General features: G+C 43.0%; 1 protein-coding gene and 1 long non-coding RNA gene across 2 annotated transcripts in view; one reads left to right on the top strand and one right to left on the bottom strand.

Moving 5' to 3' along the window:
* The window catches only part of LOC139023596 (uncharacterized), a 581,371-nt gene that overhangs the window by 173,460 nt on the left and 392,008 nt on the right, over positions 1 to 15,903 (bottom strand). The window lies entirely within an intron of this gene.
* Positions 9,571 to 15,205, top strand: LOC111958150 (tetratricopeptide repeat protein 28-like). The gene is made up of 3 exons (XM_023979336.2): positions 9,571 to 9,826; positions 12,346 to 12,645; positions 15,167 to 15,205. Exons 1-3 carry the CDS (start codon positions 9,797 to 9,799, stop codon positions 15,203 to 15,205), a joined length of 369 nt encoding a protein of 122 aa, XP_023835104.1. The 5' UTR covers positions 9,571 to 9,796.

The following is a 15,903-nucleotide window of genomic DNA, read 5'->3' as shown; positions in this document are numbered from 1 at the left end:
TGAGCTATGTACAGGTGCAATGATCGGTAAGCTGCTCTGACAGCTGATGCTTAAAGTTAGTGAGGGAGATATGGTGACCAGTGAGCTGAGATAAGGCGGGGCTTTACCTAGCAGAGACTTGTAGATAACCTGTAGCTAGTAGGTTTGGCGACGAGTATGAAGCGAGGGCCAACCAACGAGAGCGTACAGGTCACAGTGGTGGGTAGTGTATGGGGCTTTGGTGACAAAACGGATGGCACTGTGATAGACTGCATCCAATTTGTTGAGTAGAGTGTTGGAGGCTATTTTATAGATGACATCGCCGAAGTCGAGGATTGGTAGGATGGTCAGTTTTACAAGGGTATGTTTGGCAACACGAGTGAAGGATGCTTTGTTGCGATATAGGAAGCCGATTCTAGATTTAATTTTGGATTGGAGATGCTTAATGTGAGTCTGGAAGGAGAGTTTACAGTCTAACCAGACACCTAGGTATTTGTAGTTGTCCACGTATTCTAAGTCAGAGCCGTCCAGAGTAGTGATGCTGGACGGGCGGGCAGGTGCGGGCAGTGATCGATTAAATAGCATGCATTTAGTTTTACTTGCATTTAAGAGCAGTTGGAGGCCACGGAAGGAGAGTTGTATGGCATTGAAGCTCGTCTGGAGGTTAGTTAACACAGTGTCCAAAGAGGGGCCAGAAGTATACAGAATGGTGTCGTCTGCGTAGAGGTGGATCAGAGAATCACCAGCAACAAGAGCGACATCGTTGATGTATACAGAGAAGAGAGTCGGCCCGAGAATTGAACCCTGTGGCACACCCATATAGACTGCCAGAGGTCCGGACAACAGGCCCTCCGATTTGACACACTGAACTCTATCAGAGAAGTAGTTGGTAAACCAGGCGAGGCAATCATTTGAGAAACCAAGGCTGTCGAGTCTGCCAAAAAGAATGTGGTGATTGACAGAGTCGAAAGCATTGGCCAGGTCGATGAATACGGCTGCACAGTAATGTCTCTTATCGATGGCGGTTATGATGTCGTTTAGGACCTTGAGTGTGGCTGAGGTGCACCCATGACCAGCTCTGAAACCAGATTGCATAGCGGAGAAGATATGGTGGGATTCGAAATGGTCGGTAATCTGTTTGTTAACTTGGCTTTCGAAGACCTTAGAAAGACAGGGTAGGATAGATATAGGTCTGTAGCAGTTTGGGTCTAGAGTGTCACCCCTTTGAAGAGGGGGATGACCACGGCAGCTTTCCAATCTTTGGGAATCTCAGACGATACGAAAGAGAGGTTGAACAGGCTAGTAATAGGGGTTGCAACAATTTCGGCAGATCATTTTAGAAAGAGATGGTCCAGATTGTCTAGCCCGGCTGATTTGTAGGGGTCCAGATTTTGCAGCTCTTTCAGAACATCAGCTATCTGGATTTGAGTGAAGGAGAAATGGTGGGGGCTTTGGCGGGTTGCTGTGGAGAGTGCCGGGCAGTTGACCGGGGTAGGGGTAGCCAGGTGGAAAGCATGGCCAGCCGTAGAAAAATGCTAATTGAAATTCTCAATTATAGTGGATTTGTCGGTGGTAACAGTGTTTCCTATCTTCAGAGCAGTGGGCAGCTGGGAGGAGGTGCTCTTATTCTCCATGGACTTTACAGTGTCCCAGAACTTTTTTGAGTTTGTGCTACAGGATGCTAATTTCTGTTTGAAAAAGCTAGCCTTAGCTTTCCTAACTGCCTGTGTATATTTGTTCCTAACTTGCCTGAAAAGTTGCATATCACGGGGGCTGTTCGATGCTAATGCTGAACGTCACAGGATGTTTTTGTGCTGGTCAAGGGTAGACAGGTCTGAAGTGAACCAAGGACTAAATCTATTCTTAGTTTTAAAAAAAATTATGAGGCATGCTTATTTAAGATAATGAGGAAGGCACTTTTAAAGAATAACCAGGCATCCTCTACTGACGGGATGAGGTCAATGTCATTCCAGGATACCCCGGCCAGGTCGATTAGAAAGGCCTGCTCGCAGAAGTGTTTTAGGGAGTGTTTGACAGTGATGAGGGTTGGTCGTTTGGTCGCAGACCCATTACGGATGCAGGCAATGAGGCAGTGATTGCTGAGATCTTGATTGAAAACAGCAGAGGTGTATTTGGAGGGCGAGTTAGTTAGAATGATATCTATGAGGGTGCCCGTGTTTACGGATTTGGGGTTGTACCTGGTAGGTTCATTGATAATTTGTGTGAGATTGAGGGCATCAAGCTTAGATTGTAGGATGGCCGGGGTGTTAAGCATGTCCCAGTGTAGGTCACCTAGTAGCACGAGCTCTGAAGATAGATGGGGGGCAATCAATTCACATATGGTGTCGAGGGCACAGCTGGGGGCAGAGGGTGGTCTATAGCAAGCGGCAACAGACCGAGACTTGTTTCTGGAAAGGTGAATCTTTAGATAGTAGAAGCTCGAATTGTTTGGGTACAAACCTGGATAGTAAGACAGAACTCTGCAAGCTATCTTTGCAGTAGATTGCAACACCGGCCCCTTTGGCAGTTCTATCTTGGCGAAAAATGTTATAGTTAGGGATGGAGATTTCAGGGTTTTTGGTGGTTTTCCTAAACCAGGATTCAGACACGGCTAAGACATCAGGGTTGGCGGAGTGTGCTAAAGCAGTGAATAAAACAAATTTAGGGAGGAGGCTTCTGATGTTAAAATGCATGAAACCAAGGCTTTTACGGTTACAGAAGTCAGCAAAAGATAGCGCCTGGGGAATATGAGTGGAACTGGGGGCTACAGGGCCTATGTTAACCTCTAAATCACCAGAGGAACAGGGGAGGAGTTGGATAAGGGTACGGCTAAAGGCTTTAAGAACTGGTCGTCTAGTGCGTTGGGGACAGAGAATAAAAGGAGCAGATTTCTGGGCGTGGTAGAATAGATTCAGGGCATAATGTACAGACAAGGGTATAGTAGGATGTGAGTACAGTGGAGGTAAACCTAGGTGTTGAGTGACGATGAGAGAGGTTTCAACTCTAGAGGGACTAGTTAAGCCAGCTGATGTTGGGTGAGACGAAAGAGCTGTCTAAGGCATTTTGAGCGGGACTGAAGGCTCTACCTTGAAATAAAACAGTAATAACTAGCCAAGACAGCCGTAGACAAGGCAAATTGACATTAGAAAGAGTTATTGGAGTTATGTTATTGGGCCCACACAAAATTGTATTGTAATGCCACAGCCTTCTTATTGGTCAACAAAAGACTGTCTGGCTCTTGTTGTCAAATTGACTGAGGCCAGCAAATCTCTTGACCTCTAATACAAATCTGCGTTTTCACTATGTTAACCCCCACACAACACTGTACATATTCGCCACAGCAGCATCCCTCCAGCTGCTTATAAAGATATATCCCCTTTGTAAATTGTATATATTCCCACTGTAATCTGCCTATACTCCAGAGTTTTGTGTTTTATGTTTAAAATCAAATCAAATTTTATTTGTCACACGCGCTGAATACAACAGTGAAATGCTTACTTACAAGCCCTTAACCAACAATTCTTTAAGAAGTTAAGAAAAATAAAAAAAGTGTAAAGTAAAAAATAGATGAGTAAAAAATTGAAAATAGAAGTAACAAATAATTAAACAGCAGGAGTAAAATAACAAGCGAGGCTATATACAATGGGTACCGGTACAGAGTCAATGTGTGGGGGCACTGTTTAGATGAGGTAATTGAGGTAATATGTACATGTAGGTAGAGTTAATGTGACTATGCATAGATTTTAAACAGAGAGTAGCAGCGTAAAATAGGGGTCTGGGTAGCCCTTTGATTAGCTGTTCAGGGGTCTTATGGCTTGGGGCTGTTAAGAAGCCTTTTGGACCTTGACTTGGCGCTCCGGTACCACTTGCCGTGCGGTAGCAGAGAGAACAGTCTATGACAAGCATGGCTGGAGTCTTTGACAATTTTTAGTGTCTTCCTCTGACACCGCCTGATATAGAGGTCCTGGATGGCAGGAAGCTTGGCCCCAGTGATGTACTGGGCCGTACACAATACCCTCTGTCGAGCCTTGCGGTCGGTGGACGAGCAGTTGCCATACCAGGCAGTGATGCAATCAGTCAGGAGGCTCTCGATGGTGCAGCTGAAGAACCTTTTGAGGATCTGAGGACCCATGCCAAATCTTTTCAGTCTCCTGAGGGGGAATAGGCTTCGTCATGTCTTAGTGTGTCTTAGTGAACAGGCTTTGTCATGTCTTCACAACTGTCTTAGTGTGTTTGGACCATGATTTGTTGGTGATGTGGACACCAAGGAACTTGAAGCTCTCAACCTTTTTCACCACAGCCCCGTCGATGAGAATGGGGGCGTCCTCTGTCCTCCTTTTCCTGTAGTCCACAATCATCTCCTTTGTCTTGATCCCGTTGAGGGAGAGGTTGTTGTCCTGGCATCACACGGCCAGGTCTTTGACCTCCTCCCTATAGGCTGTCTCATCATTGTCGGTGATCAGGCTGTTGTGTCATCGGCAAACTTGATGATGGTGTTGGAGTCGTGCCTGACCATGCAGTCATGAGTGAACAGGGAGTACAGGAGGGGACTGAGCATGCACCCCTGAGGGGCCCCCGTGTTGAGCATCAGTGTGGCGGATGTGTTGTTCCCTACCCTTACCACCTGGGGGCGGCCCGTCTGGAAGTCCAGGATCCAGTTGCAGAGGGAGGTGTTTAGTCACAGGGTCCTTAGCTTAGTGGTGAGCATTGATGGCACTATGGTGTTGAACACTGAGCTGTAGTCAATGAATAGCATTCTCACATAGGTGTTCTTTTTGTCCAGGTGGGAAAAGGCAGTGTTGAGTGTAATAGAGATTGCATTATCTGTGGATCAGTTGGTACGGTATGCAAATTGGAGTGGGTCTAGGGTTTCTGGGATAATGATGTTGATGTGAGCCATGACCAGCCTTTCAAAGCACTTCATGGCTACAGACGTGAGTGCTACAGTCGGTAGTCATTTAGGCAGGTTACCTTCGTGTTCTTAGGCACAGGGACTGTGGTTGTCTGCTTGAAACATGTTGGTATTACAGACTGTTCCAATATTGTATTTTCTGTATGATGTGTTTGTATATTGTCTATTGCTGACAGCATCTTCTCACTAAGGCAAATTCCGGGTATGTGTAAATGTACTTGGCAAATTAAGGTGATTCTGATTATTTTTGTCAATTCAACAACGGACCAGTCAATTTGACAACAAGAGATTTGCTGGCCCCAGTCAATGTAAATTTGACAACAAGAGACGGTTCGTTGTTGAATTGTTACATGTAGTACCTTTAAGCCAAAAATGAAAGGAGGTAGGTTGGTTGCGGAGGATGCGTGGGTGTATAACGCAAACGTCTACACTCTTAGAAAAAATGGTTTCCAAAAGGGTTATTCGGCTGTCCCTATAGGATAACTCTTTTTGGTTTCAGGTAAAACCCTTTTTGGTTCCAGATAGAACCGTTTTGGGTTCCATGTAGAACCCTTTCCACAGAGGAAGAACCCAAAACGGTTCTATCTGGAACCAACAAGGGTTCTTCAAATGATTATCCTGTGGGGACAGCCAAATAACCTTTTAAGGTTCTAGATAGCACCTTTTTTTCCTAAGTGTAGCACCCCAAACACATCACAGACAAATGTCTATTTTTTGCCTATTAGCAACTACTTAGCGTGTTAGCCAACCCTTCCCCTAACCTTAACCCCTAGCCTAGCTAACTTTAGCCCCCATAGCTAACATTAGCCACAACAAATATCACAGATATTGCACATTTGTAACATATTGTGCAAATTGCATTTCATAACATACAGTGGCTTGCGAAAGTATTCACCCCCATTGGCATTTTTCCTATTTTCTTGCCTTACAACCTGGAATTCAAATGGATTTTGGGGGGGTTTCTATCATTTGATTTACACAACATGCCTACCACTTTGAAGTTGCAAAACATTTTTTATTGTGAAGCAAACAAGAAATGAGACAAAAAAACAGATAACTTCAACGTGCATAACTATTCACCCCCCCCAAAGTCAATACTTTGTAGAGCCACCTTTTGCAGCAATTACAGCTGCAAGTCTCTTGGGGTGTGTCTCTATAAGCTTGGCACATCTAGCCACTGGGATTTCTGCCCATTCTTCAAGGCAAAACTGCTCCAGCTCCTTCAAGTTGGATGGGTTCCGCTGATGTACAGCGGAGTCATACCACAAATTCTCAATTGGATTGAGGTCTGGGCTTTGACTAGGCCATTTCAAGACATTTAAATGTTTCCCCTTAAACCACTCGAGTGTTTCTTTTGCAGTATGCTTTCGGTCATTGTCCTGCTGGCAGGTGAACCTCCATCCCAGTCTCAAATCTCAGGAAGACTGAAACAGGTTTCCCTACAAAATGTCCCTGTATTTAGCGCCATCCATCATTCCTTCAATTCTGACCAGTTTCCCAGTCCCTGCCAATGAAAAACATCCCCACAGCATGATGCTGCCACCACCATGCTTCATTGTGGGGATGGTATTCTCAGGGTGATGAGAGGTGTTTGGTTTGCACCAGATGTAGCGTTTTCCTTGATTGCCAAAAATATCAATTTTAGTCTCATCTGACCAGAGTACCTTCTTCCATATGTTTGGGGAGTCTCCCACATGCCTTTTGGCGAACACCAAACATGTTTGCTTATTTTTTTCAGGACACTCTTTCGTAAAACCCAGCTCTGTGGAGTGTACGGCTTAAAGTGGTCCTATGGACAGATACTCCAATCTCCGCTGTGGAGCTTTGCAGCTCCTTCAGGGTTATCTTTGGTATCTTTGTTGCCTCTCTGATTAATGCCCTCCTTACCTGGTCTGTGAGTTTTGGTGGGCGGCCCTCTCTTGGCAGGTTTGTTGTGGTGCCATATTCTTTCAATTTTTTAATAATGGATGTAATGGTGCTCCGTGGGATGTTCAAAGTTTCTGATATTTTTTATAACCCAACCCTGATCTGTACTTCTCCACAACTTTGTCCCTGACCTGTTTGGAGAGCTCCTTGGTCTTCATGGTGCTGCTTGCTTGGTGGTGCCCCTTGCTTAGTGGTGTTGCAGACTCTGGGGCCTTTCAGAACAGGTGTATATATACTGAGATCATGTGACAGATCATGTGACACTTAGATTGCACACAGGTGGACTTAATTTAACTAATTATCTGACGTCTTATTTAGGGGCTTCGTAGCAAAGGGGGTGAATACATATGCACGCACCACTTTTCAGTTGAAAAAATAATAAAAAATTGTTGAAAAAAGTACTTTTAAAAATTTCATTTCACCAATTTCGACTATTTTGTGTATGTCCATTAGATGAAATCCTAATAAAAATCAATTTAAATTACAGGTTGTAATGCAACAAAATAGGAAAAACACCAAAAGGGTGAATACTTTGGCAAGGCACTGTATAATATGAATTGCAATTCGTAACATATCATACAAATGGATGATGAACATCCACAAATGAATACATACAATACAAAATGTGTCATATGGAGACAGATTTAGGTTTACTATGTTACATCTATCCCTGAGTCCACGTTGGATTTCGAGAGGTAGGCTATTTACATTCAAAAAAGCAATTCCAGGCTCTTCAGGTTCCTGCAACATGGGTCAGAATATGTCATTCCTCAATGAGTCATTATAAAACTCTATAGGGAATGGCAGAAAGTATCCTAACTGTCAGTGGCATAGTGCAGTTTCTCGGGTCCCGCAAGGTTCGAGCACCCCGCTCCACCCAACAAAAAAACATTTGAAGTTCTTTAGCTAATTTCTTGCTAATCTACACATTGTGCCATGAGGCTGAGAGAAAATGTGGAAGTTTTAAAGCTAATTTCCTGTAATTCTTAAGATTTTTGACCATAGCTATGGGAAGTAGTTTTGTCCGCTAATACAGGACTATTAAAGGCCCAGTGCACTACTTTTGTGACATTTTTTTAACTAAATGTATTTGAGTGTTTACCAGTATTTGTAACTTGAGTCTGATAATACTTGTGGAATATTTTTTGAAATACTTTGCAAATGCTACGTATTTCTATGGGAAAACTGAAATGTTCTATTCATTCCTTTTCCATTTTAGTAGACACTCTTATTCGAGCAACTTGAGTGCATACATTTTCATACTTTTCCATATTGGTCCCCCGAACCCACAACCCTAGCATTGCAAGTGCCATGCTCTACCAAATGAGCCACATCCTCACATCACATCATCACTAACCACTTGATGTCTCAATGTACTCAATTACTGTATTGTGCATTGTTTTTCTTCATGGTGATGGAAAGTCTACGGGTACAAACCTAGATGACCAGCCTATGTACAATACAGTAATGTACATTTACATTAAGTGGTTTTGTCACGTTCCTGACCTTATTTCCTTTGTTCAGTCTTTATTTAGTTGGTCAGGACGTGAGCTGGGTGGGCATTCTATGTTATGTGTTTCTATGTTTAGTTTAGGGTTGTCTGATTTGCCTGATATGGTTCTCAATCAGAGGCAGGTGTTTTACGTTGTCTCTGATTGGGAACCATATTTAGGTAGGCTGTTCTCACTGTTTGTTTGTGGGTGATTGTTCCTGTTCGTGCGTTCATTGTTTTTCATTTGTTCACATGTTCAGGACTGTTAGTGTTGTTGGTTTCGTTTTGTTTATTGTTTTGTTCGTCTAGAAAAGTATTCGAATAAATATGGATACATACCACGCTGCATATTGGTCTGATCCTTGCTCCTCCTCAGACGAGGAGGATTACGACGATCGTTACAGGTTTGTAAGGATGGTAAATTAATACTGCACAAAAAGGTGGTTGTTTTCCATGTTATTTGATCAATAAAAATATTTAATTTGATGTGGATGTTTTGTGTCTTTGCCCATAACTTTGCACCTTTTGATGTACATTTTTGAGGACAGTGTTTTGTTCTTTCTGAATTCCATTAGAATGACAATCGCAGAGAAAGAACAGGGCAACAACTCTTATAATTCCAACTATTGAATCCTGCAAGATACTGTTGTTAATTATACAACTACCTTTTTGCCAAAGCGGAGATACTGAAAAAAGTTTTTTGACAGCTCTACAGATGTTGGTCAACTAATACTAGTAAGGGCCCAATGGACTATTTTTGTGAAAGAAAATATTTTCCCATTAAAAAAAATAAAATCTGATTTTTCAGGGAGTGCTGCAGCACCCTCAGTACCCCTAGTCCCTGCGGCTATGCTTATGACATTGTTCACATGATATCTGCGTGGCTGACCATATGTGTTTGCTTTGCCAGTGCTAACTGTCTGTCATGCATGGGGATATTGAAAATTGTAACACACTTCAAGACAAGCGTTGCGGGCCAATCTGTCTCTCAAAGAGCATTTCCAATCAGGGTCTCACGGGAGAGAAACAAGAGGTGACATTCCACTGTGTTGAAGACTCTTTATATGAATTTCAAGATCAATTTGGTTTGGATTATAATAAATACCACACATTAAACCAATAAAAACACAGGTGTAGGGAATAATGAAAATGTAGGCTAACGCCCCTCTGATGTCACGAGGTAGCCTGCAGTAAACTGTCTCGAGATACGTCTGCAGCACAGAAATCCGCTATGGCAACAGGGGAAAAGGCAAGGGGAAAAAAATAAAAAGATTTTGACAACATGGCGCACTATCCTTGAGAAAAGTTTCTATAGAACTCCAAAAAATACGTTTGACGTGATATTTTTACAGTTTCTCGACTACCCGACAACCTTCGGAAACAATTGGAAGACGTATTGAAGAATACATTGGCATTGTATTTAGTGACTTTTATCATGGGATCAGAGAAGCCTGTTGCAGAAGACAAGTAGCCTACAAACACACAGGATGGAGAAGCAAGCAACTTTTAAGGAAAAGGTACAGAGCACTAAAACTGCTAGAAAGTCACATGACTTACAAAGATATACCATATTGGTACATTTTGTTAATGAATAGTTATCAGATAACTATCACATTTACTATTGCACTGTCGACTGAATATGGTCACTGCAAGAATTGTTCATGCTTAGGCTACAGATGAAATGAGTCGACAGAGTCAGTTTATAACCAAAAGGATGCAGGGTCAATGCTCACAATGGTCCTGAACAAATTCTGGATGACGCTATTAATGCTACAAATCAGATTTCGAGACATTATGTAACTACAATGTGCACTGTCCCTGTAAAAATAAAATAAACTCAAACTCAAGCAATGCACGGAAACATTGTTACTAAGTTATTACAATGGTGAAAAGGTGCAGGGAAACATTGTTAAAACTACTACTTTTTTTACATAGCCTACATCGTTTTAGTTTGATTTCTGCACAGTTATTGTGAGTTGATTTAGAAGTCTTTGAAAAACTGAAGCGCAGACAGTTGTAATAATGATAGATGTATATATTTACAGTAGCCTAACACTGTGTAGCCACACTGTATGTATATATTTCAATGATATTGCTATGTAAATACCGAGTCTTGGTGAACCATATGCATGTGGACCCTTGATTCTACATGCAACATTTCATGGTTAAGGAATTTGCTAAGCACCTCAAAATTCAGTTTGATTTTTAGATTGATGCATTAACGATTCATATTCCCTCCAGTTTTCATGCCCTCAATTTGTTGCAGATCATGTTATCGTTGGCTTTTGACATGTTTTCATTTTGGTGTGAAGGCATAAACTACCACACTGGTACTCTGGTGGAGGTGCCCGTCTTACTCACCATGAGTTCAATATCTGAATAGCTTTCGCTCACTGGTTACACAGCCCCTGGAGTTGTGCGTGTGGTGGTCCACTAGTGTGAGTGTAGCCTATATGTGTTCCTTCATTCTGTTCTGCAGTCCTTTGGGAATGACATGTCAGGGAGTTTTCTCCAACTGGTCTATAGGGACCCCTAGTTGTCTAGGCTCTCATTATCTCAGCACTCTCTCCCTCACTCTCCACCCTTCCTGTCCAGTGCAGTGCCCACACAGATACCCCAGGATGTGTTGGGCCAGAGACCAGAACGTACCCTAGTCTAGATCACAGAGGGGACCTTCAATCACACATCCATTAGCAGATTTAGATTGTATTTTTATTAACCACTTTCAACACAATGTTGGCCAATGGTATATCATCGGTATATTATTTTTGATAACAAACAGGCAAAATTGTTTCAGATGATGATGGGTAAGTGTTTAAAATTGACTCTGCTTCCAGTGTTCCACCCCCTTCAGACACCCAGAGAAAAGCTTGCATGCACAAGCTCACAACACAAATGCAATGACAAACACATGCACTGAACAGCAACAAAACAGCCCCCAAACCACACTAGGCCCCAGTCTGTTATTTACCATTGGTTGATGTGCATTCTTAGATCATAAACAGCTCTTACCAGTGGGTGGCTGCACCAGCTACTGTATGCACACTCCCACTTAGCCTAAATTTACCCCAATCCCATTATTTATCCTACTACAACATGCTTTCACTCCAGTTGTAACACTCAGAAGCAGCATTTAAACCAAACAGCACTGGGAGTGAAGTAGGACATTTAACAGAGGACGGTAGTTAGCGTACAGGTTGTTCAGATCTGAGCTTCATGCATTTTTACTGCCCTAACTGATGCTGTAATTATCGTGATTAACATTTTGCAGAAGGATGCAAAGTGAGGAATGACAAAACCACACTTTCCACAGTAGTGTGATGTTGATTGTTGTTCAGTTAATACTTTCCACAATAGTGTGATGTTGAATGTAGTTCAGTCATAGCCAACGTCTATCCTTCCTCTTCTATCTTCCCCTTTCACTCTCTCACCCTCTGGAAGTAATTACCAGGCATGCTGACTGCTGCTCTGTCCTATCCCAGAATTCAGCTGGAGGAGGTGTGGTATGAATGAGGTATTGTGGAAGCGGCTCCATCAGATTGACAAGCTAGAGAGTTTTTCATTCAATAATGTACATAATAAAGCATCTCTGGTCAGCTGACACAACATTTCCAAACCAGTCATTTTCTAAGACTTCCTAAATAGTTTTAAAGAAACAAAGCTGTATTTTTGGGATCTGCAATGGTACTGGAGTAATTCTAAGTCTTTAGTTGTTTTATTGTGAACTACTGCCTGAAGGTATTGTCTTTGTTTATTTCATGCTGAGTCAGGGGGTTCTGCTGGTCTGCCAACATGACTTTGAAATTAGCTGAATCAATGATATAGGACAAGCTCTCTCTTAGTGTTTAAATTAAACCCCAAAGAATTTGTAAAAGCAGAAAACATTTCTGCTCTCATCTCCCTCTTTAAATTGTATTTAATGATTTCACTTTGCAGTCCTTTTGACCTGCCTTACTCTGAAATGTTATCATTTTCTACTGATACAACAGTCTGCCTAATTATGGAACTTCTCCACCTCATTGCCCTCTATCTCCAGTTTTCGATCTTCGGCTCCCGGACAGTTGGCAGTGCGGCACGGCTTGTGGCTGAAGAGGAAGAGGGCCGATGTGGCCTCAGCAAGGCAGAGTTCATGGAGAGAGTTCAGCAGAGCAACGAGGCGTGCCAACGCGGTGACTTCCAGGCTGCCTTGAGTCTCTATGGCGACGCCCTGCGAGCCGACCCACAGAACTGCATCCTCTACAGCAACCGCTCAGCAGCCTTTCACAAACTGGGACGCTACCAGGCTGCCCTGGATGACGCTGTCAAGGCCCGTCTACTCAACCCCAAGTGGCCCAAGGTGAGTCTGTCTGAACCACCCACTGCATCTTAACCTCAAACATGGGACAAGAGGTCATGTGAGAATAGAAACACAGCTAAATTCATTCCAAAACTGAACAGTGCATGGTTTTGTATTACACATGTACTGTTTATGGGTTTTAAGATCTGCACATGAACTGAAGATTTATGGGAGACTAGTGCAAGTCTGAGTTACATGAATGGATGTCCACTTGGTATTAGGATCTATGTGCAATGGCTTGCTGAATAATTCATTTTCTTTTCTCGTTTTGATTGTGCATAAGCGGAGTTGATCAATGTAAGGTTGAGGAAGGTAAGGTAGAAGATTTGCTAGGTCTTATCTGTGGTATTGTCTGGGGCATGTGGTTTGACCTACCATAGATTTCACATTGCTCACCCACAGAGGCTGAGTAGGGTGCCAATCCTCTCAGCACCCAACTTGCGTCTTGGCTGAATGATTAGGCAGAAAGAGCTGTATTTTAGCTGTGTCTTTAGTGTGTGTGTGTGTGTGTGTGTGTGTTTAAGTGTGTACATTAATGTGTTTGGGTGTGTGTGTGTGTGTGTGTGTGATTGATTTGTAATGCTCATCTCAGCTCATCTGAAGTCACAGGTCACATCTCACCTGACTGAGGTCAAGGGAAGTATTTGATTGATATCCAGGTAAGTCTATTTTTGTTTCACAAAGTAAACATTGATTTATCATATTGATTGTATCAATCAATTCTCCAACACATTCTCATGGCTAAAAAATGTTGATGCATTGTTCTCGTCCGTAAACCTCTGAGTACTGATTTTTATTGAACAGAGTCCAGCAGCGTCAAAGCAATTTCTGCGGTGGGAGTTGATGACGAGTGTGGGAATGGTATGGAAGAGGCGAAGGAACATTGTGGTGGCTCTGATGTCAGATAAATCCCAATACATCACTGCATCTAAATAAACTGTGAAATAAATATTCAGACAGAGAACAGGCCTGCAAGCTGCACTCGAAAACCATCGCCAAAATCTCTCCCCTCTCTCTTTTTGATAGGCCAGCACAATGACCTCTTTGTGGTCTCTGATTGGGGTATGGTTAATCCAGAGCCAGATTATTGCACACAGACTAGCCTATTACACACAATGTTATATCTGATGCTTTGGTTAGCTTCTGCTTGCACTACAACACTGCTGCTTCTGTCTAGTCCCAGATCTGATTGTCAAGGATCAGTCTTTTTGGTCAGGTGTAAGTCACTCAAGCAGTGGTTGAATTGTTATCCTCTGCCTGATCACCACTAGGAGACAGTCTTGTCACATATTCTTCAGAGCCATTGTACAGTACAAGGCTCTGAGATTCTTCTCAGTCAGGCTACATGGGAACTGTAGCAATTTCACCATAGTACTCACAGTACAAGGCTCTGAGATTCTTCTCAGTCAGGCTACATGGGAACTGTAGCAATTTCACCATAGTACTCTAATTAATGAGGAAATAGACATTACATTAATTAAATACAAAATACATTTGCTTTATGTTATCTTGCCAATTGGTGAGAAAAAAGTCTAGTTATGGATGATTGAGTAGTGATGGTACATTTTGAATTCTATAATGATTGCATAAAGAAAGATCAAGGTTAATGTTCCTCTGGTCTGGTACAGACAAAGAAAATAAAGGAAACATATATAACTCAGCCTTAAATTCTTCAGCAGTGAGTTGTATGAAATCCTGGCTTGCCTAGGTCTATTTGTTACACATGTGGTAATAATCAATTACGAACATAGCTGGTCTCAAATTGGTATATATGCTTGAGTGGAATGACATAGAGCTGATCATGGCCTAATGAAGTAATCAATAAGTAATGCACCTTTTCTTAACCTCTGTTACCAACCAGTCTAGAAGACCTACATGCATTGTGACTATTATAATGGCAGTCTTCTCACACTCCTCACACACTTGTCATTGGCTTTAGGGAGCGAGAGGAGAGGGGGTTTGGTTTACACAGGCATAAGATCAATCAGTAAAGGCTGTGTGTTTGATGAGGGAGGGGGCATTAAATCACAGGAGCGTGCTGGCATTTAGATCCTATGTGAGTACATGTTTATCATCAATCATCCCTCACCATGGCTGCACCTCTGGATGGGCCCGTCAGGTTGTGACAGGCTCGGCTGCACCCACCCCACCGCCGCACGCACCGCTGAGCAGCCCGGCTTCTGGAAGCCCATAGCCAGACAGCACTCCGATCTGCTCAGAGAGGAAGCCCTGTCTAACCCGTCAGTTTTATCCCGCTGTTGTAAAGCGGCAGAGCTTTTTATTTCTTTCTCTCTGAAAGAAAAGAGAAAATATGTGGCGTAATGACCTGAGACAGCTTTAGGCCCTCTGTCCTTCACCCTCCCACAGAATGCAAAGAGGCTGAAAATAGAACAAAATGAAGTGTCATTCAGTAGACAAGTGGCATAAATGTATGCGTGTGTGTGTGTGCGTCTGTTTAAGTGAGAAAGAGAAACCATTTGTATGAATGTGTGTTAGTGTGACTCCATTTTTGCCTCCCCAGGCTTCATTCTTTGCAAATGGAATGCTGTCACACTCTTGAACCCCCATCTACACTTTAAGATTAAATACTGTGTGTGTGTGTGTGTGTGCGCCTATGAAAGGTAGAAACCGCACAGCTGTAGTTGTGAGTTAGTACTTTGTGACCCGTTGCTCATGCACGGTTGTTGTCAGAGCACTGTAGGAGTGTCAGAGTGTCTTTACAGCTGGCATGCTGCCCACAGCCACAACTCCTCTCCATCTGGCCCTTCACAGACAACACTGCTGCTTCAGTGACACGTTAAACAAACAGCAGCCCTCTGTAACACCACTCTTCCACTCCCTGTCTCAGGCTGTCTGCTCTACTGATGACTGACAGACAGGACTGAAAGCTCAAAGGGAAGCGGAGGTAGTGGCAATGCTCTGTGTCAAGGGGATCCAGCTCCATCTTCTGCATCATTATACGGTATTATCTGCCCAACGACGGTCTTCAATCTCCTCCAACCTAAAGGGCTTGAATTCACAATGACAACACACCATCTTGTCAGTTGGAAGGAGAACATTTGATTGGTACTTGTGCTGAAGTTGAGGTTTATGGTATTGGCGTACATAAACCCGATCATACTGTATATGCACGCGCACTTGGACGTGCGCATACACACAGACATTTATCTGTATCCCTGTGGAAGATGTATAGGGTGAGCTGAGACAATGAGCCGGTGTTTGCGTTGGTAAAGGTCAGTGTGTGGGGACAGAGTGGGG

Source organism: Salvelinus sp. IW2-2015, linkage group LG33 (assembly GCF_002910315.2).
Source record: "Salvelinus sp. IW2-2015 linkage group LG33, ASM291031v2, whole genome shotgun sequence".
Taxonomy (NCBI): domain Eukaryota; kingdom Metazoa; phylum Chordata; class Actinopteri; order Salmoniformes; family Salmonidae; genus Salvelinus; species Salvelinus sp. IW2-2015.
This window is presented reverse-complemented; position numbering and strand designations above follow the sequence as displayed.

Excerpts from the sequence above, each read along its gene's own strand:
- LOC111958150 (XM_023979336.2), top strand. The coding sequence starts at position 9,797 with ATGGAGAAGCAAGCAACTTTTAAGGAAAAG. Across the intron at positions 9,827-12,345 it reads AAGCAACTTTTAAGGAAAAG|TTTTCGATCTTCGGCTCCCG; the intron begins GTACAGAGCACT and ends CTCTATCTCCAG. Across the intron at positions 12,646-15,166 it reads TCAACCCCAAGTGGCCCAAG|GCTTCATTCTTTGCAAATGG; the intron begins GTGAGTCTGTCT and ends TTGCCTCCCCAG.